Source organism: Leishmania panamensis (assembly GCF_000755165.1).
Source record: "Leishmania panamensis strain MHOM/PA/94/PSC-1 chromosome 7 sequence".
NCBI classification, from domain to species: domain Eukaryota; phylum Euglenozoa; class Kinetoplastea; order Trypanosomatida; family Trypanosomatidae; genus Leishmania; species Leishmania panamensis.
In genome coordinates this window covers 327,287-340,686 of record NC_025886.1, presented here as the reverse complement: position 1 = coordinate 340,686, position 13,400 = coordinate 327,287, and the positions used below count along the sequence as shown (strand labels likewise).

The 13,400-nt window shown below is 63.1% G+C and overlaps 1 protein-coding gene across 1 annotated transcript; it reads right to left on the bottom strand.

Moving 5' to 3' along the window:
• Positions 1–78: 78 nt before the first annotated feature.
• Positions 79–11,430, bottom strand: LPMP_070800 (hypothetical protein; the record flags this gene model as incomplete). Its single annotated transcript, XM_010705786.1, has 1 exon — positions 79–11,430. The coding sequence occupies one exon, from the start codon at positions 11,428–11,430 to the stop codon at positions 79–81; it is 11,352 nt and encodes a 3,783-aa protein (XP_010704088.1).
• Positions 11,431–13,400: the final 1,970 nt, after the last annotated feature.

Genomic DNA, 13,400 nt, shown 5'->3' with positions numbered 1-13,400 from the left:
AGAACACTGGGGGCGTGCTGCAGACGCGCATCTGTGCGTGGGTGTCTGCCCCAGCGTGGTTAGCAGTAATCAAGTCAGCTACTTAGTGGTGCCGGCGTTGCCGAGGAGCGAGTAGTAGGTGAGGGGTTGCAGGGCCGTCGCCCTGCTGCGTCGACTCCCTCCTCCCCCGACTCCTCTGCACCTGACACCAAAGCCGGCAGACGTAGCGCGCGACGATGCCGTCATTGCAGCAGCGGCAGCAGCAGGGGGGCGCGTCGCGGCGATTGCGGTATAGTCGCTTGCGATGCCCTTCCTGCCGGCTACAGTCGTAGTAGCTGATCGTTGCCGATGGGGAGCGCCACCGCCGCTGCCGGTGCGTGCCAACTTCGCCCGGTGCAAGGTGGACGGGGGTAGCAGGCGCTGTCTTGCCGGCAGCGTCGGGTAGACAGAGTGGCTACTCAAGGTGGCAGTGTGTAGGGTACTTGCCATGGCTAGCGACGACGCGCTCGACACGGAACGCGATACGAGCGACGCTGCCTCAGGAATGGCAGAGGCGGCCGGGTACCCACGATGGCGTGTCAGCGCAGGCGCGTCGTGCACGCCAAGCGAGCTCAGCCGATCCCCTTCACTGTAGCCAACGGACATGCACTCCAGTGACGGCAAGGGCGAGAGTACAGGCGAGCACAAGTCTCTTCGTGGCAGAGTGATATCGACATCATACGGCAGCGACAGATCCACGACGGATGGCAGCTGAGGTGACAGGGAACACTGTCGCGCTGTCATCCCAGCGCTACCCGTCAGCGCCGTGTCTTCGCTCGTACCAAGGGCCCCCCGCTCTGGAGCGTGGGATGAACAGACAGCGGCACCGGCAACAGCAGTGCCAGCGTCAGCTGCGTAGCCGGGCACCTCAGTAAGGAATACCGCCGTCTTGTTTCCCTTGAAACCCTCGAGAAGTACGGCGGAAGCGGGGGAGGGCGGCAACGACTCGTCGCCACAGAGCATCGGTGCTGAAATGGCCGACATGGTCGGGCTGCTTTGCGGCCCGTAGATCCCTGTCGGCCCAGAGAGGAGAGAGGACTTAACAGGCCTTGCCGGGGACGGTGCGGACTGAGGCCATGTGAGCAGCGGCTCCGTAAAGGCTTGCCACGCCTGCTGGCGGAGGACGTCCTGCACCCACGCTAACCCACCACCACGCCTGGAGGTCATCGATGGCCAGACCGAATAAGCGCCGCCGGCTCTGTCACTTGAACTTAGATGAGGCGGCGCTGTCTCCACCCTCGTAGAGGCGGGCCGAGAGCGCAGCTGCACTTTCCGTAAGAGAGCTGCCGCAACAGCGCGATGCGACAGTGCCGCTATGCGCGTCTCAAGACCGCGCCTCACATGGCGGTCAACTGCGGCGGACACGGCCGCAGCGCTGCTAAACGGTAACTGGGCAAGAGGGCTCCTGCCTGCACCGTGACGGCCACACTCGCCATACCAGAGCGCGGATGTGGGCGACACTGTAGCTGCTGCTGCAGAGGTCTGCAGTCGCAGCCACGCCCGCCCCAGCTCCTCGACCTCCCACTGCGACTCTGCTTGTACCTCCGCCGCCTGCAGAGCATGACACACTTCGTAGTACTCCCCATCTGCCGGCGCAGCGCCGTCAGCTATGGCAGCAGGTGTAGGTGGTGGTAGCTGGGCACCAGCGGCAGCGCCGTGCGTAGCCTCGGTGGCGATGGAGCTCACGGGAGCCGCCGCCACGGCGCCGTTCGACAAGTAGGGCGCACCTTCCATTGCCCGATGCAGCAGCAGGCGCAGCACCCCTGGGAAAGCGGCCGCCCCTGACATTCCAGACGGCCTGCCGCTTTGCGACTGATCGGCGCCATCGCGCCAGGCCTTCACCAGAGAAGATAGGCGGTAGTCGTACACGCTTTCCAGCGGCTTACGATGCAGGGGACTACTGCTGCCGCGGCGAAGGGCCACCAACCCGCTGACGCCGCGAGGGCTACCGCTCAGCGAGACATGGAAAGCGGGAGAGGTAACAGCAGGCGATATTGTCGACGCAGCCTGCGTCACAGCGGTGGTAAGCGCGTCTGGTAGGGTTTGCGAAACGCCGGCTGGTTCCCCGGCGGCGCTCTCCTCGACCTCCTCGATGAGCTCCCGCCGCAGCCGGCGCATCGCCACCGCCACCGCCACGTCGTAGCAGCGGGGGTTGAACGCCTCCAGTGATGCGAGGCTGCGCGTCTGGAAGGGGAGAAAGAAGAGATCCTCTAGGCTTAACTGCCGGGCTCGCAGCTCCGCCGGTGATGAGATACCGAGCAGCATGCACAGAAGAGGACGCATAGAGAGCAGCTCCGCCTCCATCGAGCCACACATGAAGGGCTGGCTTGACGTGCCGCTCCTCTTGGCTTCCTGCACTGTTGCCGCGGCCTCCGCGCGGCCGGTGTGTCGCTGTGCATGCGGTGCAGTCAGGTTGTGCAGGCGGAAAGTACTCCTACCCGGCGTCGATAGCACGGGATGTGGTTCGGTATCCTGGCCCCTCTTAGCTAGCATATTCATGCGCCTCTCCTCTTCCCCTTCCTTCTCTGTCATCTCCAGCTGCAGCTGAGCCAGGTGATGCTCCAGCAGCATCGCGCGGATGCGGTGCTTCACACGGGCCGCCCCTTCCTCCTCTGTGTGCCGAGCATTGTGCAAATTTCCCTCGAAGGCGAGTCGCTGTCGCTCCTGCAGTATGCGCTCATGGAGGTGGTGGAGCTGGGCCTTGACAGACGCGGCGAGGCGGTCCAGCGTCGCTGCCAGCGATGATCTCGGGCACAGACTCTCCAGTCGCGCACACGCGTACGGCGTCCACAGCGTCACACTGCCGTCAGCGTGACCGATGCAGAGGTAGCCGTTACGTCGGCACTGCAGTGTCATGATGGAGCGTTGCTGAAGCGCCTGCCGCTCAACCTCAGTCAGCACCTGGCTCGGATGGGTCAGAATATCGGCGAGGTAGTCGGGCAAAGCACCCTCCACATAAGCATCCCACTCCGGGATCGATAGCGCACTACCAACTGCGTTTCCCAAAGCAGCAGCAGCAGCAGCAGCAGCGGCAGCCACCCGCCCTCGTCGATCCTGCCGCTCTCGTCGGGCTCGCTCCAGCATCGCAGGCGGCGTCAAGAAGCACAGCGGGGAGCGACTGGTGGTGCACATGACATGCCTTGTGAAGAGACACTCGATCCAGGCATCGGTGATGGGATGCGGCGGCGGCGTGCCGGGTGTGGTGAGCGCAGACCCTGCGACAGCGCTGACGTGGGCGGCCGACATTGTCGCGGGGGCCTCTTCGCCGAAAAGAAGCTCCTCCTGCACCTCCTGCACGAGAGCCTCCGCCAACTCTTGCGCCGTGGCGGCGCCTCCTTCGACAGCCTCAGCAGCACCGGTCCCCTGGTCGGGGTCAGCGCCTCTTTCGTCCCTAGCAGAGACGTCACAGCCGTCGGCGGGCGTCGACATCGACGGCACTGCCGTACATCCGCTGCTGCTGAGGCTGATTTTGCTGGAGGTACGGCTCACTCCGCCCTGAGCGGCACTGAGGCCACTGGAGAAAGGGCTTTGTCGCGGCCTCTGCCGTCGTGCCTCTGGCACCACCTCTGCGTTGCTCACGTGATGCTGCAGGTGGCAACGCTGCTCAGTCAACACTGCGGCCACCCATCCACGCAGCAGCTGAACTCCCTCTGCATCCAGCTCCAGCTCACCCGAGTCGGCAGGGCTTGCGTTAGCAGCGCCAGAGTACTCGCTCACGTCACTCCGAGTTGCGTCGCCTCCGCACTTGCGGGTCACGTACTCCTGCACCGTCCGCCCCACCGGCGTGCACCACCATGGCTGTGTCTCGTCTGGTGTAGCAGAGGTGCCTGAGGATGTCCCCGGCGACGTGGTGGCACAGACGGAGACAACTGTCATCATGCGCGTTACCGCATCGTGCAACACCGCCGCGGCGATAAGCGCCTCGCCGGAGGTGCAGATCGGGATGGCTTGCGACGGTGCCGCCGCGCAAGTGTAGTTGCTACCGCCACTGCGCCGCTTGTCAGTGGCGTCACGCCATGAAGTTTGAAAGAGATCGCGGCGGCTCTTGTACACGCCAACGAGGCCGCCGAGGTCCTTCGGTGATTGGTTCGGTGTTGTCGTGGCCGACGAGGGGTTGCCATTCAACCCGACGTATCGCCTCTGCGGACTGCAAAGACGATCTTCTTTCACCTGCGCTGCCACCGCCGCGGGAACGTCGAAGATGACGCGCAGGTAGTTCTGCAGAAAGCTGCTGCTTATGGTGTTGCACAGCGACCCACCAGAACGCGCTGTCATGAAGGAGCGCTGCAGCTCTGCTGCGTAGGTCAAGGCAGCCACGCCGTCGACGCCGCGGAGAAACACCGGGGTCAGCTGAAACGCCATAAGAAAGCGCCGAACAAGGTACGACAAGACGTACCCCTGTGACGTTCCAACGTACACGGTAGCGTAGAGAGCGTCGAAAGCGAGCGCCGTCACGTAGCCCAGCGCGCGCTGCGAAGCGCACGTCTCGTCAACAGAAAAGGTCCACACCAGCGTTGAGCTCGCTGCAGTGGAGTTGTGCCCCCGCTCAACGTCTCTCTCAACATGGCCACTAGGCGGCGGCAGCCGCGGCGACGATGCTGCTGCACCGTAGCCGGTGGTATTGCGCACATCCATCAGCGGCCGTCTCGCCGTCGCGCTGCGGCTCGCCTCGCCTTTGGACCGCTCGCGAAGCCCTGCAGCGCACGCCATCCCATCCTCCTCGAGTTTCTCGGCAAACTCACCAAGCAGTGCCAACAAGCTCGAGCCCTTCATGAGATGGAAAGAGAGCTGATGCTGGCGATCCGCCAGCACGAGACAAGGGTAGGCGCCAAGGAACGTTGCCGCCGTTACCTCGTCTGCTGTCGTGAAGCTGTGCACGACAACACCGGCCCGAGCGCGCTCGCGTCCGCTGCCGCTCTGCTGCTCTGCGCAGCCGCCGCAACCCTCGCCGTTCACGTCGCCAGCATTGTCCAACGCCACGCGCATCCGCACAACACCGCCCTTCTCGCTGCGCGACTGTATGTCCAACACGGTAACCAGACCACTAGCATGTACAAGACAGACGAGGCCGAGTGGCGGGCTAGCAGTGGCGAGCAGCACCACGTCGGGTTCGATCTGGTGTGTGGACAAGGAGGCCATCATGGCGCGCACCGTGTTCGGCGGTGGTGCTGCAGGCATCGCCTCGGCCGCGTCCGCATTGGTGAGTCGCCCCGTTGCACCGCCGCCAGCTCCTTCGCTACTCGTGACCTTCGACAAAGAGTTGGAGTTGCCACCAACCGCCACACTGCTACACTGACCCCTACTCACCCCCGCGTCACTGAGGTCTACGCAGCTAAGGGCCCCGGTGATGAGTAGCCTCTGCAGCGGAGCCGCCGAGAGGCTTGCAGCCAGAGCTGTCGATCCCCCCCGTGGCACACCCATGCAGGCCGTGGTAGAGGGGCAGACGGTGTTTGTTTGGCGGCGATGCGACGCAAGTGCACGCTGCACCTGCATCAGTGCGCGGTTTATCAATGTGCGGGACACGATCACGCGCGTCGCCGTGTTGGAGTGACCAAGCAGGGTGAAGGAGCGCAGCAGACCGTCCGCGTAGGTGACAAACAACTCTTGGGAGGCATCGAGGTAGAGCAGGTGTAGCGGCTCCTGATGCACGTTGCGTCCCAGCCGATTGTCACCGTCTCCTAACATGGCTGAGGCTGGCGCTGGCCCGGCAGAACCACAGGTAACACCGATCGTCGATGCAAGAAGCTGCTCCAGAACCAACGCAACGGCCTTTGCGTAGGTGGTCAAAGTGAGCCGCGCCGTCGGTGACTGCGCGGGCGGGGCGACTGTAGTTGGTAAGTCACTGGCACTACCACCGCCACCGCCACGTGTCGCACTCACACCGGTGGGCATGGAACTCGTTGCCGTAGCCGCGTCCCCAATGTTCGCTCCGTGCAGCGACGACGGCAGTGCATACGCAGCAGCGATGGAAGTGAAGAGGTGTTGGTACTGCATTGCTGCCTCAACCAAGTCCTCCATAGACGGCGGGGTGGTGATGAAGGTGTGCAGTAAGCGCCCCGAGTCGCTGCGATGCACACGGATGTCCCCGTGCAGCAGCGCATAGCCGATCCACTCACCACCGGGGCCGAGACATGCACACCGAATGTCGCTCAATAGCAAGTTCTGATGGCGCAGCGCGCTCGCTGCAAGACCATCTGCTTCATCCTCAGCACCGTCACCTCTGTCTGCGGCACCTCCACCAGCGCTGCTGCTGCTACTAAAGGCCATCGCATTGCCGTGAGGCTGCTTCACCACTGTCAGCATCTGAGATGGAGTCGTGGCGGCGGCCACCGCGGTTTCCTTGCACAGACCCACCGCAGTCACAGCCATTCTCCACTTGGTAGGCCGGTGGTAGGAGCGGCGGTGGCTGCTCCACGGACGCGCCGACACAGCCCGCATGACATCGTCGACCGATGGCAACAGCAGGCGGTGCGGTTCGCCCGTCGTTGTGGCCGAGGAGGATGCAGCCTCCAGGATGGCGGAGTTGCGAGCGATGTATATCTCTGCGGGATACCGTGGCCGAGGACGCGCACCACTGCAGCGGCCACCTCGACCGCCCCTCCCTTCCAAGCGCCGCTGCTCTCTAGACTTGGCAGTCGACAATAACTTGCCTTGGGTGTTGCCGGTGGTCCGGTGGTCGACAAGATGGCGGTACTCGGCGCTATTCGCACGGATGCCGAGTTCCATGGCTCCGGTCGGTAGCGACCATACCCGGCAGTCTGCGCTGCTCAGGCTGATAAGCCGTCGCTGCACGCCGCCCACCCGCGAAACCATTGATGTGTCCACCAACAGCGCCCGCAGCGGCTCCGTGTGCGCCCGCGAAATTGACTGGCCACTCACGAAAAAACAGTAGGCGGCGTTGTGGCTGCCCATGACAAACAGCTGTCGACCGGCGTAGTTGTACGCGGCGCTGCGGCACGGCTGCAGGCGATACACCGCCGCCTCAACGGCAGCCTCAATGCTGTTCTTCGTCGTCCGCAGGAGCGCAGGGGAAGCAGTAAGAGCGCCATAGGCCGACGTGCCTGCGCCACTGACGCCACCGTGGTGCGCCGCGGTACTGCCTTGGGTGGACGCCCAACCGGCCAGCCGCCCCGCGTCGCCGGCACCGTTGCTGCTCTTGAGGATACTGAGCGGCGCCCATGCGTAAAAAGAGGTGAGCGGCTGGGTCTGCCGCAGCGACCACACCTTCACGTAAGCGTTACTGTCCATGGTGATCAGCTGGTCAAGCTCCTTCACCACCATCATGGTAACGATGCTGCCGAGATGCGGTGCTGCGGCATCGTACAACTCCAGCCGTGGCGGCGTCGCTGAAGACGCGGCAGATACCGTGGCAACCCCGCTCCCAGTCGTTATCGCCGCGCCTTCCGGCGCCACCCGTGGCGCTGAGAAGGCTGCGGAGGGCATCTGAATGGAGGAGGCGTTGCCGCGACCACCGTCCACCAGTGCTGGTGCCGTCGGCAGCACGGAGCTATGGTAAAGGTACACCTTGCTCGCCGCCGTCTGCACAGCGAGCAAGGAACGAAACGGAATGGGCAGGGCGCAGCGCACACCAGTGTCACATACATGCATGCGATGTAGCACCTCAATGCGCACCAATGGGCGATCCGTGTCGGTTATGGTGGTCCCAACACCTGCAGCGCCGCCGCGCGGCGTCCGCAGCGTCTTGGTAGTGGTACTCGACGCGGACGAGTAAGTCAATCTCATGGTGAAGACATCCCCGTCGAGCCCGCTGGAGACCACCAAGCCGTTGCTGGCCACGGCCACGATGGAAGACACAAGCGTGCCGGGCGTGTGGAGCTGTCGTGTATGAACGACGAAGGTGCCAATATCGCTGTAGAAGGTGCGGTGGGCGATGGCACGGTAGCCTGTCCACGCGCTCTCGGAGCTGCCAATGCGCTCCGATATGGCCGGCACGACGCTGGAAATGGCGCCCATTGTGCTCGCCACTCCTCCATTGCCGCCCACGCCATCCGCGCTGTTTCCGGCTGCGCGGCCACTGCCACCTCCAACAGTGCCGCCGCTGTGACTGCCGGCGAGCGTCGCGAGGCGCGGGATGCGGTTCAGCAAGGCGTACAGGTCCACAATGAGGACGGTGCCCTTACGGGTGCCCAGGAGAAGGTACTCCTGCCGCTGCACGAAGAAGCGGTCACGAGGCGCCTGTTTCTGCCGCGACGGTAGCGCACCGGCAAGGGGGGGAGTACGGCTACCACACAGGGCGGCACTGCCGCTGCGACACCCTCGGTTCATCCTCTCGCCGTTCCCGTCGCCATCCACGCCAGCTGATCGAGCGGCGGCGCTGCCAGATGAGGTGCCGGTGTGGCTCATGCTGGAGTGTCGCTCTCTACGGCCGCCGGCAGCCCACTCCATGCTTGACACAGTCTCCATGCACCGCAGCACGCCTGCCTCCGGCAGCGCTTGGACGGCCCGGCTTGTACCATACAACCGCAGCAGCATGTCGCTGCCGCGTGCCACGTACACGGGCCATGGCACACACGGCGAGACGTCCTCGACAGCCAAGACGCCTTCGAGGGAAACCAACTTCGCCGGCTGGTGCGCACGCACGCTTGTGAACTTGTCTTCCTTGTCATCAGCATCACCCTCGCATGCTGCCGTGCCGCTCCCCGTCGTTGAAGAGGGGCTCAGCTGTTGCAGCACGTTCAGCGCCGTGGACTCCGGCAGCTGCCGGCCGTCCTCGTAGCGAATGTACACCTGCTGAGGCCGCTGATTAATGCGCCACGGCCGCTGCTGCAGTGCTGCGTCGTAGCCGCCAGCATCAGCGGTCGAGGGCGCGTCTTGTCTGCCACTTGCCCCTTCGTCGCCACCGAGGCCGCGGATGAGTCGACCAAAAGCATCGTGCGGTTCCCCTTCGAGATCCTTGCACAAAACCTCCATTGGTCGAACAAGAAAACGCTGGTTAATGCTACCCAGTCGCGCGCCATCGCACACAGCGTAGTCGGTCGGTCCCTCCAGCATGACGAGCGACACGCTGTGCCGTACCTCAAAGACGTTACCCGTGTACCCAAGTCGCGCAAGCGCTGGGGCGAGCGGCTCCACGACGTACCGGTCGAAGATCGAGGCGCTGGTTCGCGTCAGATGAACCGCACGCTCGCGCACCTTGCGCTGATGATTCTGCACGTCCGCTTCCTCGATGAGCGCGTTGGTGAAAGCCTCCCACGTGATGCAACCCTTCTGCTCCACATCGAAGACCGTAAAGAACCCCAACGCGACATCCTCGCACTGAGAGAGGAGGCGATGAACCTCAGACAGAAGAGACGGGTGCTGGGCGAGCTGCTGGAGCCGCCACCGGTAGGCTTGCCGTGCCGCACGGGCGTATGGGTAACTCAGCAGGGATTCCCCGCCAGAGACACCCTTGTCACCGGCTCGCTGATCCGTGTCCGGGGTACTCTTAAATTCCTCTTCAAGAAGCACCTCTTCCTCCTCGGGCGTCAGCGAGCCCCACGGAACAGGGTTCCACCGCCCTGCGATATCTTGCCGCTGGGGCGGGCACAGCAGCTCCCACAGGTGAAACATGTCTTTCGGTGACAGCGGCACCTCTATCGAGCGCGTGCGATCAGGGAAGCAGCGGTGCGCATCCGCCAGCTGCGCGGCATAGTCGGCATACACACGCTGTGCCTCTTGTCGCAAGGTCGGCGCCATACGCAGCGCGTATTCTGGCGAGCATTGAGCAGGATCTGGGAAATAAAAGGGATCGATAAGGGCGCGGCTGAACAGGCCTGTCGGAAAGTACGCGGCATAGTGTGCAACGAACAAGTAGCGGCTGACAACATACACAAAGATGGGGAGGGTGAGCTGCAGTTGAGTAAGGTCGCCAGCGTGGCCGAGCAGCAGCGGTGGCGCCGAGAGCTCCATCAGCGAAGCGGAAGAAGTGTAGCCCGCTACCTCCGAAAACCCCTTCGGCACCGGACCGTCTAGCTCCATCGCCTCTACAGTGGTGCGCGACGTTGCTTGGCGGTCCATCATGTCGCACTGCTCTACCGACACGGCCAGGCAAAGGTCGTCGTAGAGGTCCGCGTCCCAGACTGCCGTATAGAGCATTGGCACTGCCGCTGGCTTCACAGGCGACGGAGAGTGTAGTAACGAGGCGGAGTATGCAGTGCTTGACGACCACGGTTGACCTGTTGGCGGCAGGATGAAGGCGTGACTGCCAGTAGCCCCTCCCACTTCGGTGGGGAGAGTACCTGCGGTAGCGAGGCGAGCCGTGGCGGGTGTGATAGGCGTGGCGGACACCGTGCCTGGCCGCCTCATGGCAATAGCCCGCCAATACGTGGGTTGCAAGGCTGCGCACAGAGACATTGCCGTCATCGTACTCTGCGAGTCAGGCGCGCCGTGCTGACCGGCACCACCGGCAGTGCCGCGGCCAGCAAAGCCTTGTGGCTGTGGATGCCGCTGCTCCCACGTCTCGTACCGACGTCGCTGGGTCCTCTGCAGGCGTGGCTGAACGTGCAGGGCACTGTATCGTGCAACCCACTCGCGACGAGCGCGCTGCAGGTGCACCGTGGGCACGCCGATTGGAACTGTTTCGTTGCCGTAAAGAAACCCGTGCGCGGCGCGCAACGCCGCGCGGACGGCCGCGTCGTGCGTCTGCATGGAACTGGCAATGGGGGTGGAATCGAGTGCCGAGTCATCACCCTGCACCACGTCACTGGTCGCTTTCGCGCCTTTGCCAGCGACTGCGTCGTGGTCCGCATTAACGCCCCCAGCCGCAGCGGCATCCGGGTGGGCTTCCGCTGCCAAGTCCTCCATGAGTGGCCCCTCATGCCCGTGTGCCAACTCCGATCGCATCGAGGTGGCCACCAGTCGCTTGAACTCAGCCAGGTGATCCTTCACTGGAGTAGCGCGGGCGTGAGCGCAGAAAGACTGCTGTAGCGCCTCCATATCTGCGAGGGCAATGAGCAGAATGGACGGCAGTGTGGCATCGCTGGTCGGCAGAGTCACGGACGGAAGTACCGGGCCGTGCGCCGCCGCCGCCGTCGCCGTCGCCATCGTCGGCTCTGTCTGCCGTTGGACACCAGTGGTGAGTAAGCCGGCTCTGTTCGATGACTTCCTGGCGAGGACGCTGGTCGACGCTGCTGTCGCTGCACTCCCCAGAGTAGAGGAGCTGGCAAAAGTGACTTTCAACGGCGATGAGTCTAGGGATGGCACTCCCGAGTGTCCGTCTGATGCTGCTCCCGCTGTCACTACAGCTGCCGCGGACGACAACACCGTCCCGGCAGTGTTCTCTGTGCTTTTCGGGAGTAGATGGAAAAATGGAGTGTCCAGAACCTCATCAAGCAGTGCGGCGCTGGTGGACCAGTTGCGGAAGAACGAGGCACCACCAACCACGCCGTTGGCGGCACAGCTTCTGTCGCCCATCTTGAGCGTCTTCTCTGCTGGGCGCAGAAGCGGCGGCAGCGGCGGGTTGGCGGAGGCCAAAGAGTGAGATGTTGATGACAGCACCGACCTCGCCGATTGCGGCACTGCGACAACAGCGCCTGCTGCTGTCAAGGGCCGCCTGGCGAAGTCTTGCGATCGCCTTTGCTCTCCGGATGCGGAGGCAGCCGAGACGCCCCGCAGAGGCAACGGCAGCGCATCTGCAAAAGGCGGCTGCCGTGCTGCCTCTGCAGATGCGCCGAGCCCAGCTGGGGCTACATAGGGGTTATATACGAGATCTGAGGCCGCGTTGGGAGTAGTCGTGAGGAGCGCGGTGTCGGCCCCATCACCCAACGGTGAAGAGAAGGAGGCAGAGGAAGATGTGGCAAAGGACATCAGTGATTCTTCTGCTTGCTCGCCTGCTCTACTCGAGTGCGTTGTGCGTGTGGGTGTGTGTGGGTGTGTGTGCGTGCGCACGTGGCTGTTGACACCAGCCCGTCTTGCGCCGCAGTTTTGTCTGCCGACGCAAACGACACGAACAAACAAACAAACAAAATATACGAGATGAGGCGCCACAGCGAGGGAAGAGCATTACGGGATGGGTGAACGGAACACCTGCTCCGTCTCTGCATACCTGTCTGTCGAGGTAGATGCACCCTCCACCCCGTCTCCGCTGGCCATTACAGTGCCCGTGCTGCTCGGGTGCATATATATATGTATATACATCAAAGGTGCAAAGCGTAAGCGAGGCGGGCGAAGGACTGCAGCGAGGGGGGCTGCGGCACGCAGTGGAGAACAAGCGAGAGAGGAGGAAGAGAGTGAGATGTAAAGGCACAGGAGAGCCGATTGCCCTCGACGCAGTGTGAAACTGACGAGCGCGCGCAGAGTCACAGGAGAAGAAAATCAAAAGACGGGGAAGAGGGGCCACGAAGAAGCGGAAGGAAGCCAGAGACGGAAGGAGCGAGCAAACGCGCAGCAAAGCTGAAGGCGGCGCAGCTTCCAGGTGGGCAGACGCGACTGTGCGAGTGGAGAAAAGCCCGCAGAGGCCAGCCTAGGGTATATACAAGAGTGCTTCACCTGCTCTGCGTATGTGAATGCAGGAGAGTAGGTAGGGAGATGATGGTGTTGGTCCTCCTCGTGTCTGTGTCGACGCGGGGACGGGTTGAAGGTGAGGAGACGAGAGGAAAGGCAGAGCGGCAGAGATAGAGAGAGAGAGAGAGAGGAGGGAGGGTAGGGGTAGGGGTAGGGGTAGAAGCGGTGCAGGAAAACGGCAAAGAGGAGGCAGAGGAATCAATGAAAGACACACACCCTTCGGAAACGCCCATGATGACGGGGTATCTGTGCCACGTAGCACGCGTACCAACGCACACACACACACACACACACACACACACACACACACACACACACACGTCTGGGAATTCCATGAAACCGAGCACACACATGCGCTGGGGGAACGGATGTGGACACTTCATCCAGTCGCGTGTTCATCTTCAGTGTACGGGTGTGCATTTGTGCGCTGCGTATTTCTGCGCTTTCCGCCCTCTTATCGACTTTGCCCGCTTTGGTTGTCGATGGTGGTGTCCACTGCGCTTTCATTTGCTGATCGCAATGAGGAGGAGCAACGCCCACAGAGATGGAGACTGCACTGACAGAGAGAGAGAGAAGCGCAACGCAACGCGAACGAAGATAGGGTATGTATGCCCCTGTTGCTTGCGTGTGGGTGGTGGGTGGTGTGAGGGGGGGGGGGAGGAAGAGATCGCAGTGGACGGGGAGGCGGTAAAGCAAACACGAGATCTGAGAAAAACAAAACACCACACACTCGGAGGAGGAGGAGGAGGGGACCAAAAAGGGGGAGGCGGTGGGGGGCCGCCGGTGAAGTGGCTGCGGAAAGAGAAAGAGAGCGAGCGATGTGCGTGTGCGTGTGCGTGCGTGGGTGTGGACTTTCGCAGTAGCACTCCGCATCCGGCGTG